Here is a 19,758-nt window from a genome sequence, read left to right as displayed (position 1 = left end):
GCTGCTCTCTCTGACCTGGATGCTCTTGACCCAGATATCTCCACGGCTCCTTTCTCCCCAACTTCCAGTCTTTGCTCAAAGAATCACCATCTCATGTCGACCTTCTCTGACCACCCTATTTGAAATGGCAGCCTCAACCCTCCCTTCCTCTCTACCTCCCCAGCACTGCTACCTTCCAACGTGCTATGTAAGGCCCATCATCTCCTTCCCCATTCCCAAAGTGGGAGCTTCTGGGAGGACAGGGACCTTCATCTTGTTCACTGTTGAATTGCCAGCACTTACCACAGTACCTGGAACAAATATGCTGAACGAATGAATGACGTGCCAGGAGTGTGCCACGAGTTCTAGGCCGGTGAATGCACTGAATCCTTACGTTGAATCCCTATTGTCACAGCAGTCCTCTATGCTAAGCGCTACCCGTTTTACAAACACGGAAACTAAGAGTCAGAGAGGGAAGTCCCTAAAACAGAAGCTCAAAGGCCCGGACGATCCGAGGTAGATTATCCTGCCTTCAGGGGCGTCCTTGCGGACCGGTGCATTGTCTGTGTTTATCCTCATCATCCCCATGTTTATTTCAGGGCTCATTCCTTCTTTACTTGGTTGCGCGGCCTCTATTACTGAGTCCCAGACAGCTCCCTTCAGACTCTACGAATTTCCCGGGGTTTCTGACTCCGGAGCCCAGAATCTCTACTTCCGCGTGGCGGTCTCCCCGGGTCCCTGCGCCCGGTGGACCTCCGGAGGCGAAGGCCCCAGCCGGGTGCGCCCACCCCGCCTCCGCGCCCAGTCTCGGCCCCGGCGCGGCCGGGCTCGCAGCGGGCAGCCCTGGGGCGGGCGGAGCCTGTTGCCCGGAGACCAATGTTTTGCCGCGGCAAACTGGGTCTCTGGGCCACCGCGGGGGGGCAGCCTGGGAACCCGAGCCGGGCGTGGGAGCGGGCTGGGGAGGGGCGCCGGTGGCCGGGGGTCTGGGGCCGAGAGAGCCCGGCATATGTCTGAAGTCTGGAGGGAATCGGAGACCCGATTTGAGGGGAATGAAGTAGGGATATTAGGGCAGTTTCGGGAGACAAGGAGGCTGGGATTAGGGACGAGAAAGTATTAGGGGTCAGTTTGAGGGAGGTGGGGAGGGGTTTGGGGAAGACAGGTGATGGAGGAAGCTTGGAGAAGCCACGGGAGGAGATTGGGAGGGCGAGGGGGGGGGGCGGGTAGAAAGTTGGGGATAGTTTGAGGGACCCTGGACAGGCTCCCCCCACCCCCCACCCTCGACATGGGTGAGTGAAGGAGGGCGTGGGAAACTAGACGTTTAGGGGATTCAGAAATGACAAAGGACTGGTGTGAGGGCAGGGAGTTTGGGTAGAGGGCTGATATTTGCAGGCCGAGACAAATTTGCAGGCCGGGGCAGAGCTGAAATTTAGGGGGGACCAAGAAATGAGGGTAGAGAGCTTGGGGGAGATACGGATCCCTGAGGAGAAGGAGGAGGCTTAAACGGGACGGAAACAAGGGTGAATCAGAGGAGAAGGTGCCCTTGCCACTTCCAGGTTCCTGGCGGGAGGACTTCTCCCCGCCCATTGTCCCCGGCCTGGCCAGGACGTCCGGAGACATCTCAGGGGACGCGACGTCGGGGTTATGTAATACCGCCAGGCCCCGGGGAGGGGCGGAAGTTAGGACTCCCGGGTTCCTTTCACGCCCCATCCCAAGGGAGGGACAGGGATCGGGATCCCCAAGCGGCTTGTGACATCACATGTGGGCGGAGTCCACCACAGGCAAGAACTCGTTTTCTTGCTCACCCCGACTCGGGAAGCGGGGACTGAGATGAGACCTTGGGTGGGGAAGGGTATTCTTAGCAATGCCTCTAGCTGAGGCGGCCTGATGGCCAGGGCTGTGAGGCAAGAGATCCAAGGAGTGCTGATCCCTTTCATTCCATTCATTCAACAAATATGTACTGAGCGCCTACTGTTGTGCCAGTCACGTCCTGGGTGATGGGGACCCAGCCGCAAACAAAACAGAAGTCCCTGATCCCAGCAGCCCCTGATTCTGTGCCCAGACCTACTCCATCCCAGTCAAAGGTGGTTGAAACTAGACCTTCTTCACTCAACAGAGCCTCAAATCACGGATCCTCCCACCCAAACTTCCCTGGTGTAGGGGGCAGAACACACTGGCTCAGCGCCTGAGTCCCCTGGTCTCTGAATGACTGCATCCCCGTTGCCCCCACCCCCGTGGCCTGTCACTTCCTCCCATCCTCATGCCCCCCACAGGGCATGACTAGAGATGCTGGTCGTTGGCAAATCACTCCAACGTCATTACAGCCGGCAGTGCTATCACCATGTCCCTGAGTTGTCATCAAGAAGCCTCAGTCTGTCCCTGTGAACACCTCTGGGGTGTGAGGAGGGGGCACTGCCCTGCTGCCAGGGACGCCTCAGCCCCCGCAAAGGCAGTGACTTGCTTCCATCCAAACCCTTCATCAGAAGGTTCTGGAAGACACCTTCCTAGCTTTCCTCACTCCTCCTCCAGGCAGCCTCCTTGAACTCCCTGTCACTCCCCTCCAGGTCCTTGGGCTCTGGACCCTGACCCTTTGGACCTGTTCCTCTGATCTCATCTGCTCCCATACCTTCAAGTTTGAGGAGCCTTCGCAGCCAGACCCCTGAAAGGACACATTCCTGTATTTCTCCAAAGCCTCAGTTTTTACTTCTCTTAAATGGGTATAGCAGTGGTGCCTGGCTTACACACTGGGTGATGAGTGATTTGGACAAGGTCACTTCTATGATGGGCTTAGCACAGGCTGGGACATTGTGAGAGCTCAATGAACTCTGTTGGCCAAGGCACAGAGGATGTAGGTAGTAGTGAAAAGTGGGGATCAGAGGGAGGAGAGAAATTTACTTTTTCAAAGTATACTCTCTTGTATTTGCCAATATGTGTGTGTGCCAGGTTACTTCACTTCAGTTGTGTCTGACTCTGTGACCCACTGGACTGTGGCCTACTAAGCTCCTCTGCCCATGGGATTCTCCAGGCAAGAATACGGTGGTGGGTTGCCATTCCCTCCTCTGGGGGATCTTCCCAAACCAGGGATGGAACCCACCTTCTTTATGTCTCCTGCATTGGCAGGTGGGTTCTTGACTACTAGCGCCACCTGGGAAGCCCATTTGCCAATATATGTTCCCTCAACGTTTTTAAATCCCCCTTTTTAAAGTTTAAAAATGACCCGCTTTGGACTAACTTTGAAACTTACCTGGGCCTCCCCTACCCACACCTGCTCTTCCTCCTCTTGGGCCTCATGTCAGGGATGACCCCACCATCCCACTCTCACCTGAGCAGAGACGCCGGCTGGATCTTGGCTGCCTCTTTCCCCTCCCAGCCTCTCAGCCACCAAGTCTGGCCCTTCTTGCCTTCTGACTGTCTTTCAAATCTGCTCTTTCCTCTCCTCTCACTCCTCCCTAGGTCCAGGCCCCTCCTCTCCTCCTCCTCAGTCTACCTCCAGGAAGCAGTCAGAAAGGTCTTCAAACCTGCCTGTGTCCTTCCTCTCCTCAGAACCTGCCATGGCTTTCCCAGTGCCCCTGGGGGAAATAGTCCAGGCTCCTCACCATGGTCCAAGGGGCCCAGGGTTGCCTAGTCCTTGCTCACTTTTCTAGCCTAATTCTTCGGTCCAGCTGCACAATTCTTCCTGCCTTAAAGGATCCTCCAGCCCAGTCCCTTTGCCTGCTGGTTGACGTCCCATCCAGACAACATAATCATCAAGACACCTGCCTAAAGGTGTCCACTACCTATCTGTGTCCACTACGGTCAGGGACAGCACTTGAGCGTGCCTTCCATCCACAGCTGAAGGGTTCTGCCTGAATTTTCATCGAGACATCATTCTACAGGGCAGTTTCTGTTCTGTGGCATTTCAAAGACGAGAAAGATGCAGACATTGAACCTCAGGTGAGCGTGGTATAAAATCTTTGAGGCTGATTCTGAGAGTAGGCATTGAAAGAGTCGCAGGATATCAGAATAGGAAGGTGCCCCCAAAGGATCCAAGTGCAAAGGGGAGACCCAGGCCCAGAGCGAGCAGGATTCTCGGCTTTTCCCCCTGCCTGGGGCTATCGTGTCCCTGACTTGCAAGGAAGGGCATAGTTGAATTGGGTTTGGTGAGCCCAACAGTGGGGCGCTGGGCTGAGCCCTGACTGGTGACACAGAGAGCCCAACTTTGGTGACAGCAGGCCTGCCTCTGTCCCCAGTCTGAGCCCCAACCCTGGCCCAGGCTTGAATCCCTGACCCTTGGCAAGTTTGAGCCCTGAAACTGGCTAAGACCCAGAACTAAGCCCATCCGATCCACTACAGAAACTAGCCAAAAAGTCAAGAGCCTCACTCCCAGCCCTCTGCCTGGCTGGTCCCGCATGACTTCCTGTGACCTCTGCATCGTACCCCCATAGAACTGGAGCTGAGGGCTGGGGGTGGGATTCAGAAAGGCGAGACAGAATAGGGACAGGGCTTCGGGAAGGGTGGTCTGAGGGATGGAGACGAATGTCAGCGGGGCACTTGGGGAAGGGGCGGCAAGGTTAAGAATAAAGGCTAGGATACGGAAGGGGAAGCTGGATAACGGTCAGGGGTGAAGAACAGAGGGGAAACTGAGGCGTGGGGGACCAGGAGACAGGGCACTGCGGGGGATGGAGGGGCTAGGGGCGCTGATTCGAGGCTGGTGACAGCTCGGGAGATGCGGGTTGGGGTCGCAGTTGGGGGCAGCGCGGGGCCGGCGGGGGCCGGTCGTCCGGCCGCAGCTACGCGGAGAGGCCCAGCTGAGCCCGGCCCCACTCCCCTCGCCCCCCCGCTGCCTCCCCCTTCCGCTCCCCGGAAGCGCTGAGTTGTCCTGCCTTATCTGGGGGCCGCTATTTCGGGCTCCGCTCCGAGCGCGGGGACTATTTTTAGCGGCGCTCGGGTAAAAATGGACGCGGCGCCGCGCGAGTTCCCGAGGCCGCGCACGCTCCCTCGCGAGAACTGGGGGCCGCGCGCCTGAGTCACCGCCCGCCCCCCTGCGAGGAGCGCGGACACCCGCCCATCCGCACAAACTCTTGGATTCCTGAGTGCTTGGAAGCCAGCGCGGCTCAGAATATTCCAGGACCGTCGGGAAGCATCCACCCGGGCTCGAGCGGTGAGGGCCGACTTTTGGGCAGAGGCGCCGCGCCCCCTGGTGGCCCCTGCGGGGATCGCAGGCAAGGGCCGGGCCAGGAGTTCACACACCCCCACAAACCACCCCCCCACACACCCCCGGCTGGCCACACACCCATTTTATAAATGAGGAAGCTGAGGCCCGGACATGAACTGGGTTGGGGGTCTCGCATCATGAATTGCAAGGTACTGCTCGTTCAGTTTCACCTCCAGCACTTCTCTTCATGGAGAACTCACTACCTATCAGAAAACTAGGCACCCTATATTTTTATAAAGAGCATCTAGCTAGTCACTGGACAAGTATTTATCAAGGGCTTAGTGTGTACCAGGCAACATGCTAGGTGATGAGGACACAGCAGTGAACGAGACAGACCTCAAATATCCTTGGTGTTGTGGGGCTGACATTCTAATGGGGGTGACTGAATAAATAAGATGATTTGGGACATCCGTGGTGGTCCAGTGGTTAAGACTGTCCTTCCACTTCAGACGCATGGGTTCGATTGCTGGTTGGGGAACTTAAGATTTCGCATGACATATGGCATGCCCCTCCCCCCCCCCCAAAGACCGTAAGATGATTTCAGATTGTGGTAAGCACTGTTAAGAAAATAAAATGGGAGGATCTATTATAATTAGAGGAATGCTTTGGTAAAAGTGGACTTCCCAGATGGCTCAGTGATAAAAGAATCCTCCTGCTGATGCAAGAGGCGCAGGAGACTTGGGTTCCATCCTTGGGTAGGGAAGGTTCACCTGGAGTAGGAAATGGCAACCCGTTTCCAGTATTCTTGCCTGGAAAATTCCATGGACAGAGGAGCCTGGCTGGCTACAGTCCGTGGGGTTTGCAGAGTTGGATGGGACTGAGCACCCACACACTGTAAGAGTAATCCAGGGGAAGCCTTTTTCTAAGGAGGTGACACTCTAAAATGATCTGGTTTCATTCAGTCCCCTTACCCCATTTCATAGACTTGGAAACAGAAACCCAGAGAAGAATCACTAGGGGGCTGAGCTTGTATAGTGTAGATTGCATGAGTTTTCACTGAACTGATTGCTCAGCTTCAGATTGGTTTCCTCCTGAGCCTGGGTGCTCATTACCTCCCAGCAGATAGATGCCATTCATCATCAATAATAGTAATACTGATTACTGGTTTTTAAATAATAGCTACCTCTTATCCAGCACCTACTTTTTACTGAGCAGTCTACTAAATGTCTCACCTGCATTAATTCATATAATCCTCATCCTGACACTCAGAGGTGAGATCATAATCCCACACCCTATTAACAGATGAGAAAATCTGTTTTCCCATCTCCCTTTGCTTCCAGCCACATGAGTAGCTATAGTTTTGCTGAACTTCTACTTGTTTTTTCGGGAAACCACCCCTTTTTCAGGTTCAGTTCACCTGATTGTCTTGGGGCTCACCCCATCCTGGTTCCAGAGAAGGACACCTGACCTAGGTCCAGCCAGTCAGAGTGTTCCAATTGGGCTGGCCTCTGAGGACAGTGATCGGGTCAGAGGTGAGTATGTGGCCCATTTAAGACAATGAATGATGAACCCTTGAGCAGGAACCCTTTCTTCCCTCTGGGATGGCTAAGAGGGTGAGATATGAGCCTAAAGCTGTTAGGGCTGTCTTTGCTGCTTCAAGGAATGTCTTCCTGAGGAGAAAACTAGAGAAATAAGAAACCCAGATATGGGACAGTGACTTCATATCATTGTTTAAGCTCCTGGATCAAGCTGTGACTGAAGCTGATTTTACTCCTTGACCTTTTGAATATGTGAGCCAATACACTTCCCTGAGCCAGTTTGCATTTGAAACTGAGAGACTCCTAATTAATTCACTTTTGCTTTCTAACCACCCCCACAACCAGGAAGTTTCCACCACCTCTAGTCCTTGGCAGTGGATAACTATACCCCCTGAAGTACCCATTCATTAAACACACACACACACTCACACACACACCCATGGAGGCATGGACTGCTTGTATACACCTGAGCCCCCACCCCTCATCGGGCAGGCACTCCTGTGGTGGCTCTGGGTCTGCTCATCATCCTGTCCCCAGGTATAGACCAGAATGAGAACCCAACTCCGAGCCTACTGTTCTGGGAAGGACTGCTTTTCACTTTCATCACTGGCTGATGATGGGTTTACCCTACTGCACCCTCCACTTTCTCCCACTGTCAGGATTTCAGCCTTGTCTGAGCTCTGCCTGCCTCCCAGCCTCTGCTTCGCCATCTCTCCTGCACTCCAGACCCATGTATCTAGAAGCTTCTTGGATGCCTCCCCCTGGTTGTCCCACAGAATTTCACCCTGTCCTCAATATCTTCCTCCTACGCCTGTGGTTCCTTCTCCCAGGCCCCCAGCTTCCACTTAGTCCCACCTGGACCCTGTCTCTTGGACCAGAGTCCTGTTGGTGCCTCCCTCCCCTTACCTCCCATAGCCTATCACTCATCTCCATTCTTTTTTTTTTCCCCCCACACTGTGCAGCCTGTAGGACCTTAGTTCCCCAATCAAGGATCAAACCTGTGCCCCTTGCAATGGAAGCTCAGAATTCCTAACCACTGAACCACCAGGGAATTCCTCTATTCTTTTTTTTTTTTTTTTTTTTGGACTGCTCTGGGTCTTCATTGCTGTGCTCGGGCTTTCTTAGTTGCAGCAAAGTCTTTAGTTTCCATGCCCGGGCTTCTCACTGCGGTAACTCCTCTTGTTGCAGAGCACGGGCTCTCGGGCACACCGGTTTCAGTAGTTGCAGCACGTGGGCTTGGCAGTTGTGGCAGTCTTGGTGTCCTGTGGCATGTGGGGTCTTTCCAGACCAGGGGTAACTGTGTCCCCGGCATTGGCAGGCCAACTCCTAACAACTGGACCACCAGAGAATTCCTCCCTCCATTCTATCTTTTAAAGATTTTATGTGTTCTCCTTCCTCCTCCTCCTTACTCTGACCCAGCTGCCTCCTTGGCCCCCTTTCCCCACTTCTTCCTTCATATCTACACTCATCCCTGGTTTCCTGCCATGGGTCTGCCCCTTCCCACCTGCAAGGATTTTACTAAACCACAAACCCGCTCTTTTCAGGTCTCTCCCCTGCTCAGAGCCTGCTGTGGCTCCCCATTGCTCTGGTCCTGTGATCTGCAAGGCCTTCCGTGGCCTGCTGCTTTATTCAACTCCGTCTCTTGCCCCCCCCCCTTCCCTAACACACGCCACTTCACCTTCAAACAATACTCGAACAGCTCGCCTTTCTCCAGTGCCTCGTGCATGTCTCCCGACTCAAACATTCGGCTGTCTCTGCCCAAGTGCCTTTCCCATCCTTCTCCACCCAGTGAATAGTGCTCCGTGCTTTGAGGTCCAACACAGCGATCCCCTCTGCTGAGAAACCTGACGCGACTCCCTCCAACCTAAGCCAGGTCCCAGCCTCTCAAGTAACCTGGTGGCTGTTGGAGTTCATTCTCTGCCTGGCAGCGTGCCAGGCCCTTTGCACGCACGGCCTTACTGACTTCCCCCCAAACCCTTCGGGCACAGGAACAAACACTTCCAGTTTCTGGATGAAGAAACTGGGACTCATGGAAGGAATCCCAGCCAGGGAGGGGACAGAGTCAGACTTTGAACTTGTAACCTCACGCAGCCCGGTTCATCCAGGAGTGTTTTCTCTCTGTTTTGTTTGTTTCAAGGGTTTTTATTTTTGTTTGTTTTTTGCCCATGCCACCCAGCATGTAGGATCTCAGTTCCCTGATCAGGGATCAAACCTGCACCTCCTGTGTTGGAAACGTGGAGTCTTAACCACTGTTCCACCAGGGAAGTCCCTTCATCTCCATTTTGTAAGTTTTTATAATGCTTTTAATAAGGTCACATGCGTGCGTGCTAAGTTGCTGCAGTGGTGTCCAACACTTTGTGACCCTGTAGATCGAAGCCCACCAGGCTTCTCTGTCCATGGAATTCTCCAGGCAAGAATACTGGAGTGGGTTGCTATGCCCTCCTCCAAGGGATCTTCCCAATCCAGGTATTGAACCTGCGTCTCTTAGATCTCCTGCCTTGGCAGGCGGATTCTTTATTACTAGCGGCACCTGGAAAGCTCAATAAAGGCACGCGTGTATATAAATATTTGTGAATAAAAAATGTACTCTGTACATCGAGTGGCTGCAAAGTCCTGCCTGGCGCTGTGGTCTCTCCTGGCTAAGTAGCTTCTTCACCTGGGTCTGGTGCAGAGAGGAATTTGAGAGCATCCTTTAAGGCCAAGTTTTTGACGTGAGCCTCAGTCGCTCTGTTTGAACCTGCTTCTGACATGGATTGTTCCAGAACAATCACAAGAAATCCTGAGGCTCAGTGACCCCTGGAACAAGTGGCACCCCATCATCTGATGCCCTCCCAGATGGAAAGACAGCAAATCCCATGGACCAGCGCTGTCCACAAGAAATAGGACGTGAGCTTGAATGCCCTAGTACCTCCCCTACAAAAGCCAAAAGAAACAGGTGAAAATAATTTTGTTCCTGTATTTTATTTAACCAGATAGATGCAAAATATTATTTCAACATGTGCTTAATATCAGCAGTCTTCTTTTTTAAAAACAATTATTTATTTTTGGCTGTGCGGGGTCTTTGTAGCTGCTCATGGGCTTTCTCTAGTTGCGGTGAGCAGGGGCGTCTCTGGTTGCAGAGCACAGGCTCCTCATTGCGGTGGCTTGCTTGTTGTAGAGCGTGGACTCTAGACTGTGCGGGCTGCATAGTTGTGCACAGGCTTAGCTGCCCCAGGGCACGTGGAATCTTCCTGGACCAGGGGTAGAACTTGTGTCCCCTGCATTGGCAGGCAGATTCTTAACCACTGGACCACCAGAGAAGTCCAGCAGCTTTCTTAACGAGATAGTTTCTGTTCTGTTTTTTTTCTTTTTTATCACACTAAGTATATGACATGTGATGTGGATTTTACCCTCACGACACATCTCATTGTGGACCAGCCATGTATCAAGTGCTTAAGAGCCACGTGTAGCCATGTTGGACATCAAGCAGTAGCCAATGCCTGATCAGGGATCTGGGAGTATGGCTTCCTCAGAGTTCAGATTTCACATGAGATGGTGTGCCTCCAGGTGACAGCAAGGCTTCACATCAAGAACCTAGACTCTGAAGCCAGACTACAGGGTTCAGACTCTGAAACTTCCAAACTGAAACTCTGGCCTCTCTGCACCTTGGCTTATTCCTCTATGAAAGGAGAATCGGCAAGACATCAGAGGGGGTTTTGTGAGGATTAAATGAATTAATAGATATTTAAGCACTTAGAATAAGACTTGGCACATACTAAGTGCTGTACAAGTGTTTGACTTTTATTATTATTTGGAATTTTGTGAGAAAATCTCTCAACTCCACTTTAAGAGTTGAAGAATGAAAAACTCCCTTAAAGACTTCCCATCCTCTTGGAAATGTCAGAGCATGGTGGACATACCCGACTTCTAACCATCATCTGAAGGACACCTGGACCACTCTGGGCTCTCGAGGGCACGTGCTAATATTCCCCACTGGAACAGGTGTGTACAATCACAAAGCTTTCGACACCTCCCGGTCTAAACTCTGCCATGTATTTTCCTGTTCTCATTTTTCTGTTTTGATCTGTGTAATGGGTTGAATGATGTGCCCCTGTCCAACCCAAGATAAATCCACCTGAGATCTGTGAATGGGAACTTATTTGGAAAAAGGGTCTTTGCAGATATAATTAAGGTTAGGATCTCGAGATGATATCACTGTGGATTATCCAAGTGGTCCCAAGTGTCTTTACAAGAGAAAGCCAGTGGAGGGGAGGAGATTCCCTGGAGGTCTAGGGGTTGGGGCTCACACCTCCACTGCACGGGGCACAGGTTCAGTTCCTGGTCAGAGAACTAAGATCCTGGATGCCTTGCAGCATGGTCAAAAAATAACAATAACAGATGTGCAAGATCTGTACACTGAAAGCTAATAAAACATTGCTGAGAGAAATTAGGGAAGACCTCAATAAATGGAGCAGTAGGTATTAAAAGAGAGGAAGAGAGAGAACAGCGGAGGGAAACTGGAGACGGATTAGAGAAGATGTGGTCGTGTGGAAATGGAGGGAGAAAGGAGACTGATGGAGTCACAAGCCCAGGAGAAGCTGGGGCCACGAGAAGCTGGAAGAGGCAGGGAAGGATCTTCCCCTAGGAAATTCAGAGGGTGGTCTAATGGTCTAAGAATCTGCCTCCCAGGGCAGGGGACGCGGGATCGATCCCTAGTCCAGGAAAATTCCACATGCCTCGGAGCAACGAAGAAGCTTGAGTGCCACAACTACTGAGTCATCGATCTAGAGTCCGTGCTCTGCATCAAAAGAAGCTGCCGTGATGAGAAGCCCCGGCACCGCAACAAGAGCTGCCCCCACCGGCCGGAACTAGAGAAAGTCGGAGCACAGCAACGAAAATGCAGTGCAACCAGAGATAAATAGATGAAAGTGATAAGAAGAAAAGTTAAAAAAAAAAAAAAAGAGGGAGTGTGACCCTGCTGATATTTTGCTTTATAGTAGGATTTCCGGTCTCCAGAACTGAGAGAGAATAAATTTCTGTTGTTTTAAGCCACCAAGTTTGTGGTAATTTGTTAGGCAGTCACAGGAAATGAATACAGTCTGTTTGGGGGCCTGTCCCCTTACACCCTGAAGACAGAGTTTCTGTGGCTTTCAAATGCTGTCTCAAAGGAGAAAACTGAGGCTCAAAAAGAAGGCAGAGTCAGAATCAGATCTCAGGTCCCCAGAACCTCATTCAAGATCCAGGGGCCACTGTGGAAACTCACAAGGTATTTTGCCTGTTTTAAAAAAAAATACAGGATGCCTGTTGAGTTTTCTTTTAAGGCAGTGGTTAGAACACAAGCTTTTGTTGGAGACCTGGTTTGTTTGCTTCTTTGCTGTGTGGCCTTGATCAAGAGACTAGCCTCCCTATACCTCGCTTTCTCCTTCTACAAAATAGGAATAACAAGATAAGTCATCTCAGGGACTTTCCGAGCAGTCCATTGGTTATAAATCTGCTTTCCAATGCAGGGGATGCAGGTTTGATCTCTGGTCGGGGAACTAAGATCCCACATACCACAGGGCAACTAATCCTGCACGTCGAAACTATTAAGCCCATGTTGCTCTAGGGCCAGCACACCACAACTGAGACCTGATACAGCAAAAAAAAAAAGAAGTCTTCTCAGAAGGCTGTGATGTGGAGTACATGAGGACTGATCAACTTTGTCATTTGAAAGTCTTTGCAAATGCTATAGGACAAGAAAAATAAATGAGATATAAAGATGGGAAGGCAAGAGATAATGCTACCATCTCAAAGAAAGGCTAAGAGAATCAACAAACTATTTTAAACTGAGAATTAGGCCAGATTGCCTGGCCAACTGATAATAGTAACATTAATCAACTAGAAATTATAATAGAAACAAGATAAGCATCGGCTCTAGGTGATGGGGCTTCAATAGTTGCAGCACGTGGGTTCAGTAGTTGCAGCTTGAGGGCTCTAAAGCACAGGTTCAGTAGTCGTGGCACTGGGACTTAGTTGCTTTTTGGCATGTGGGATCTTCCTGGACCAGGGATCAGACTGGTGTCCCTTGCATTGCAAGGTGAATTCTTAACCACTGGACCACCAGGGAAGGCCCCAAGCATTTCTCTTGACTTCCCATCACCCTCATCTAGACTACTATCTGATCTTCCCTGGACAACTGAGATCACTTCCCTGCTGGGCTTCCGGCTTCCATCCTTGACCATTCTCTACTCAGAATAAAATCCAAAATTCTTACCATGGCCTTTGCAATCCTACATGATCTGGTCCCTTGACTGCTTGCTCTTATTTCTTGCCACTCTCCCCCTCACTCCGTGTGTTTCATCTTTGTAGGCTTAGCAATTTCCTACCACAGGGGCTTTGCACAAACTGTTCCCACTGCCTTGAAAACTCTCCTCCCTTCACCTCGCTGATTGCCAGTCATCCTGTAGATCTCTTTAACGTTTCTTTGACAGAAAAAAACTCTCCCGCCCTCCCATTTTCCCACCCCCAGTTAAAATGATGTTTCATACTCTTGTCTTTCATATAACACTTAGGTATGTATGACTATTAGTTCAGTGATTCTTAAGCTTTTGGTCTCAAGGTCGCTTACGCTCCTAAAAAGTAATGAGGACTGGACTTCCCTAGTGGCACAATGGATAAGTCCACCTGCCAATGCAGAGGACATAGGTTTGATCCCTGGTCCTGGAAGATTCCACATGCCAAGGAGCAACTAAACCCACGAGTCTCAACTTGGGCTGAGCCCAAGTGCTGCAGCTACTGAAGCCCAAGCTCCTACAGCCTGAGCTCTGTGACAAAAGAAGCCATGACAATGGGAAACCCTCGAAACGCAGTGAGGAGCGGATCCCGCTCGCTGAAACTAGAGAAAGTCTGGGCATAGCACCGAAGACTCAGCGCAGCAAAAATAAATACATAAAAAGTAATGAGGACTCCAAAGAACTTTGGCTGATATGGATTGTATCTATCCATATTTACTGTGTTAGGAATTGAAGCTGAGATATTTAAGGATTATTTATTGGTTCACTTGAAAATAGTTTTTAAAAAATCAGGTGAACAGAAATCCTATATTTTAAATTGAAAACATATTTTGGGGAATTCCCTGGTAGTCCAGTGGTTAGGACTCTGAGTTTCCACTGCAGGGGGCACAGGTTCGATCCCTGGTCAGGGAACTGCGATCCCACAAACCTTGAGGCATGGGGAAAAAAAGAAAAAAAAAAAAAGCCAACCAACAAACAAACCAACTGTACTTGAAAGAAAGAGAACATTTAGTAAGAAGAGGGGCAGTGTTTTACAGATTACTTTAATGTCTGGCTGGACAGAAGATAGCTAGGTCTTCTCTGCTTCTGTGCTCAGTGTTGAGATATTTTGCAGGTTGCACTGAACATTTGAGAAGGAAAGTGAAAAAGGGAGTTAAGTGTCAGCACTATGACAATCATTCTGACCCTGGGGACCTCAAGAAAGAGTGCTGGGGAGCCTCCCAAGTGGACTGCACTTTGAGAATCACCCCTTACCTTTTGGTCCTATAGAAACTAAACACCGTATCCTGGGAACTGAACATCTCTGGGGCCAGGGGACCTGGTTTGGAGACAGTTCTGAGGACATGTAAGGTATTCTTTGAGCCTCAGTTTCTTCATTGCTAACATGGGATTGGGCTTCCCGGATGGCTCAGTGGTAAAGCATCCGCCTGCTAATGCAGGAGCTGCAGGTTCGGTCCCTGGCTTGAGAAGATCCCCTGGAGAAGGAAATAGCAACCCACTCCTGTATTCTTGCCTGGGAAATCCTGTGTGCAGGAGAGCCTGGCGGGCTACAGTCCATGGGGTCACAAAGAGTTGGACACGACTGAGTGACTAAACAAAAAAGACAGCAACATCATGAGGTTGGTGATGATGAAAATAATAAAAATATTTCCCTCCTAAGGTTGTAGTGAGACCCATAGGAGATAACTGTCCGACTCAAACCTGGCATGTAGCATACAACCAACATTTGCGGTGATAGTTTGGGAAACGTCATTTTATTTTATTACCAACAGTTTTTATTCATGCAGTTAATTTCTCCAGAGGCCTATCTTATATTGGGAAAATGGTGATGACTGAGAAGCGCCTGGCCCTACCCTCATGGGGCTCCCAGCCCAGTGGGTCAGAGTTTTAATTTGAGGGATTGCCCTTAGCACCAGGTCTCTGAGGAGCATGAGTTCATAAGATTGGGGAGGCAGGGAAAGGCTTTCTAGGGAGTGGGAACAGCATGCAAGGAGCCATGGCAAGTGGAGAGGGGAACAGCTGTGACCCAGGGGTTTGGCTCAGTTGTGTCCATTTTTGTGCCCCCAAGACGCCTCAATCCTATTGCTGGTGATAAATACGTGTGTATATCTGGTTCATCTCCCCTCCTCCCCAACCCCTCTTCTTGTATAAAGTTAGTTCCTTGATTCTGGGCTCTTTGAGGGAAGTCCCACCTGTGATCTAACTTCAGTCTCTCGTGCTGCAGATCCTCCTTTTTGCTGCGTATCCAACCACAGTGCCCCGTGGAAACCTGGGACGTCCCAGCAGAAGAGGTGCCCGGGATGGCGCGGGGTCGAGTCCAGCGCCTTCACTGTCCCCCATCCGGGGGCCGCCGCTCCGGGCCGGGTGAGTCAGCCCCTGGCGGCTTCCGCGTCATCCCGGCCGCTCGGCTCGGCGCTATTTCGGGTTCCGGGCTCTATAAATAGAGGCTAGCGGAGCTGAGCCGCTCCCCCTCCGCTCGGGCCCCCCTGCGTCCCCGGCCCCGCCGCGATAGCCGGGCCGCGCGTCACCGCGGCTAAGTTTAGAGGCGGGTGGGGACGCTGGCCGGGTCACTGCGCCCCTCGGCCACGCCCTCGCTTCCAGAGCCTTCGGTCCGGCGGCAGTCGGCCCCCCGCCCAGAGTCTCTCGGGCGGCATTAGGGGCGAGGTGTCCTTATGTTCACCATCCTCACCCTAGTCCTTTGGAGGTTCAGAGGAAAGTCGAAGTTGGGGTTAGGGGAAGGTTTGGGAATGGGGCAAGGTCTGGACTCCGAGGAGTTGCCCAGGAACTTCGGTTGGGGCTGGACTTTGAACTTGGAGTATTTGGGAAGAAGGATGGGGAAATGAATACAGTACGGACAGCTGTTAGACTCGAACTCGCAACTCTGGGAGCTGGAAAGATTCGAATTCAGGATCCGAAAGTTCAACTTGGGAACTGAAAGTAGGAATCCAACTTGGAAAATACACTGTAGAACTGAGAGCAACTTTCTCCCCTGTCAGCTAATCAAATAGGCTCAGAGTTAACCTGAACCGCGCTCCGCGGGGCCTTTGCTTCACTTCAGCGAGAGAGAAACGGGTCGGGAGATGGGAAGGGACCGCCCGCCGCCTTCGCTGGGGGGTCTTACCCGAGGGTGGGTACCTGTTCCAGCGCCCCTACAGCTCAAATCTTCTTGTGGGATGCCATCGCCCCCTGGCGGAAAAGATACGAGTTGCAGGTTTCTTTGGTAATTTCCATTCTCCCTCGGGAGAAACTGAGTCCCGCCCAGGCTGGCTTCCTTCTAGAAACCTTCTCTGCGCTTGGATTGAGAGACAAATTTTCATAGGCCATCTCCGTGTCACTGGGGCCTCAGCTCCTTCATCTGTTAAATAAACTATCGATACCTACATGCATGCTCAGTCGCTAAGTGTTCGACTCTTTGCGAACCCCGTGGACTGTAGTCCGCCAGACTCCTCTGTCCATGGGATTTCCCAGGCAAGAATACTGGAGTGGGGTGCCGTTTACTCTTCCAGGGGATCTTCCTCTCCAGGGGACCTTCCCAACTCAGGGATGGAATCCGTGTCCGCTGCGGTTCCTGCACTGGCAAGCGAATTCTTTAACACCAGCCCCTAAGAGGAAGGTAATTATGAGGATTTAGCTCATAGTATGCGCTCAATCTACTTTGATAAAAGTTATCTCATTGATGGTAATATATACATATTTTTAAATTTATGAAGTCCCTTTTCCTGAGACTGTGTGGTCTCCTCCATCATCTACTTCACATCACCTTTTTTTTTTTTTTTTTTTTTTTTTAAATCATCTCCAGAGCATAAATGACTGTCTGGAACTCTTTTATTTGTGTTTTTTTCCTTATCGTCTGTCTCCCATGACACCATTCGCGCCACAGTACAGAGACCTGGTCTGGTTTGCTGTCAGCTGTATCTCCAGTTGGGCTTCCCAGGTGGCGCTAGTGATAAAGGACCTGCCTGTCAATGCAGGAGACATAGGAGACACAGGTTCGATTCCTGGGTGGGGAAGATCCCCTGAAGGAGGGCATGGCAACCCACTCCAGTGTTCTTGCCTGGAGAATCCCATGGACAGAAGAGCCTGGTGGACGAAGGTCCATAGAATCGCAAAAAGTCGGACATGACGGAAACGACTTAACACGCGCACACACACACGTATCCCCCAGTGCCTGTCACACAATAGATGCTTAATATGTAGTTAGTCAAGGAATGAGCGAACCATGCATCTCAAGACATGTCTCTGTGGTCTTACTGAATTCTCACAACCTCGGCAGTTACAGATGTGGAAGCAGCAGCTCCAGTAGTAAAGTCGCTTGCTGGAGGACCCTGTTTCTGTTCTTTGTTCATTCAAACAATACATGGTTCAGTAGTCCCTTCTGGTTTCTGGGTGCTTTGATACAGCAGTGGTCACAACAGCTTCAGCCCCTGCTTGCCCAGGATGTGATCAAGGATTATATTATTTTTATGACAGACCTGAATACTGCATATGCCGTCTGCCAAATACAGATGTAGGCACTTTCCACATACCTCATTTCATCTTCCTAATAGTTCTGCCATTGTTATTCTCATTTTAGAGGTGAGCAAACTGACCTACGTGGAGAAACCGAGTTGCTGGCACTAGGTCACACTGCTAATAAAGAATCCTGGGGGAAAATTACGCTCAGAGATGCGATTGCTTATGACGAAAGACTTATCATCAGTGATGACCCAGAAAGAGGACCAATATCTCCTTCTTTTTTCTTTTATTTATTTATTTTTGGCTGCACTGGGTCTTCCTGGCTGCACGCGGGCTTTTCTCTAGTTGCCAGCAGTGGGGGCTATTTTTCTTGCAGAGCATGGGCTTCTCACTGCCGCGGCTTCTCTTGTGGAGCACGGGCTCCAGGCGTGTGGGCTCAGTAGTTTCCTGAAGGAGCTTAGTTGCCTTGTTCTCTGCATGTGGGATCTTCCTAGACCTGGGATCCAACCCACGTCCCCTGCATTGGCAGGCAAATTCTTAAAAACTGGACCACCAGGGAAGTCTGGACCAGTATCTTCTAACTTTACAAGAAAAATAACTAGGAACCCAGAATTTGAGATTCCATTTGTTTACCACATGAGCCATGCAACATGTGGAAGCTTAGTTCCCCAACTGGGAATTGAACCCATGCCCCCTGCATTGGGAGCTCAGAGTCTTAACCACCAGGGATGTTCCCCTAGAATTTGAGGTTGCTTTTGTGAGGGTCAAGTAAAGACATTTTCAGATGAACAAGACTCAGAAATTGCCTATCTAGAACGTTCCCTGAAAGAGTTAGAAGAGAATGTACTCTAGCAAGAAGCAAATAAATTCAGAAGGAAGAAGTTTATAAAAAGTAACAGAAAATTGTTAAGGGTTGAACTATGCCCCCCAAAAAGATAAAGTTGAGTCCTAACCTCCATTACTTCAGAATGTGACTTTATTTGCAAATAAGGTCCAATTCCTGGGTCCGGAAGACCCGCTGGAGAAGGGATAGGCTACCCACTTGAGTATTTGCGGGCTTCCCTTGTGGCTCAACTGGTAAAGAATCCGCCCGCAATGGGGGAGACCTGATTTTGATCCCTGGGTTGGGAAGATCTCCTGTAGAAGGGAAAGGCTACCCACTCCAGTATTATGGCATAGAGAATTCTATGGACTATACAGTGCATGGGGTCACAAAGAGTTGGACACGAGTGAGCTACTTTCACTTTCAAGGTCTTTACAGAGACAGGTTAAAATGGAGTCATTGGAAAAAAAAAAAAAAAATGGAGTCAGTGGTGCATGCATGCTCAGCCACTCTTTGCAACCCCATGGACTGTAGCTCACCAGGCCCCTCTGTCCATAGGATTTCCCAGGCAAGAATACTGGAGTGGGCTGCCATTTCCTTCTCCAGGGGATCTTCCCAGATCAGGGATGGAACCTGTGTCTCCTGCATTGGCAGGCAGATTCTATACCACTAAGCCACGAGGGAAGCCCAGGAATTTATGAGTCAATTATAGAAATAAAAATTAGAAAAAATATTTTACAGTAGGCTCCTAACAAAAGGTGAAATCAGTGGATAGAGACAATATGTTCATGGTTATGAAAAAAGATGTCAATCTTCTTGTTAATTCATCAGTCCAATGCAATTTCCATCCCAATCTCAATAGGAGTTTTCAGGGAACTAGCTAGAAAAGCAGCTACTAAAATCCATCTAGAAGAGAAAATGGACAGGAATGGTAAAGACAGATCTGAAACTGAACAGAGGTGGGAGACTCCCCTCATATGATATCAAAACATATCTAAATAAACAGCTTGGCATGGAGGCAAGAAGCAGATTTAGAGATCAATGAAGTATAATAGAAATGTCAGAGATCAACCTGTGGATATACGGGAATTTGACAGATGACAACAGTGGAACATCAAAAACCAGGGAAAAGGACTGACTTTCTCTCTCTCTCTCTCTCTCATTTTTTCTTTTTTAGCTGTTTGGCAGTGAGGCTTGTGGTATCTTAGTTCTCCGACCTGGGATGGAATCTGGATCCCAGCAATGAAAGCGCCAATTCCTAACCTCTAGACAGCCAGGGAATTCCCAGAACTGCCTTTTCAAATAAATGGTGTTGGGGACTTCCCTGATGGTTCAGTGGCTAAGACTCTACATTCTCAATGTAGGGGGCCCTGGATGGGGAACTAGATCTCACACACCACAATGAAGATAGAAGATCCTGAGTTATGCAACTAAGACCCTGCACAAAGAAATAAATTTAAAATAATAATAATAAAATTAATGGTACTGGGATAACTGTCTATATCCATCATAAATTCCTACCTTAACACATGTTCAAAAATAAGTCTCATGTGGATTCAACACAGAAAGAAAATCAAAACT

At 50.1% G+C, this 19,758-nt stretch overlaps 1 protein-coding gene and 1 non-coding gene across 2 annotated transcripts; both read left to right on the top strand.

Moving 5' to 3' along the window:
* The first annotated feature begins 1,261 nt into the window (after nt 1-1,261).
* Nucleotides 1,262-19,529, top strand: LOC122692785. Its single transcript, XM_043900610.1, has 8 exons — nt 1,262-1,265; nt 1,533-1,654; nt 4,894-5,116; nt 6,517-6,642; nt 14,169-14,244; nt 15,124-15,263; nt 16,406-16,512; nt 19,355-19,529. Exons 1-8 carry the CDS (start codon nt 1,262-1,264, stop codon nt 19,421-19,423), a joined length of 867 nt encoding a protein of 288 aa, XP_043756545.1. The 3' UTR covers nt 19,424-19,529.
* Nucleotides 13,739-13,811, top strand: TRNAG-UCC. The gene has a single exon. It is a non-coding gene; the product is annotated as a tRNA-Gly (tRNA).
* Nucleotides 19,530-19,758: the final 229 nt, after the last annotated feature.

Source organism: Cervus elaphus, chromosome 4, assembly GCF_910594005.1.
Source record: "Cervus elaphus chromosome 4, mCerEla1.1, whole genome shotgun sequence".
NCBI lineage: Eukaryota > Metazoa > Chordata > Mammalia > Artiodactyla > Cervidae > Cervus > Cervus elaphus.
This window is presented reverse-complemented; position numbering and strand designations above follow the sequence as displayed.

Bases quoted from the DNA above. Each gene is read 5' to 3' on its own strand.
- LOC122692785 (XM_043900610.1), top strand. The intron at 15,264-16,405 runs GTGAGTCAGCCC...TTACTCTTCCAG, and splicing joins GGGCCGCCGCTCCGGGCCGG to GGGATCTTCCTCTCCAGGGG. The intron at 16,513-19,354 runs GTAATTATGAGG...TTTCTTTTTTAG, and splicing joins CACCAGCCCCTAAGAGGAAG to CTGTTTGGCAGTGAGGCTTG.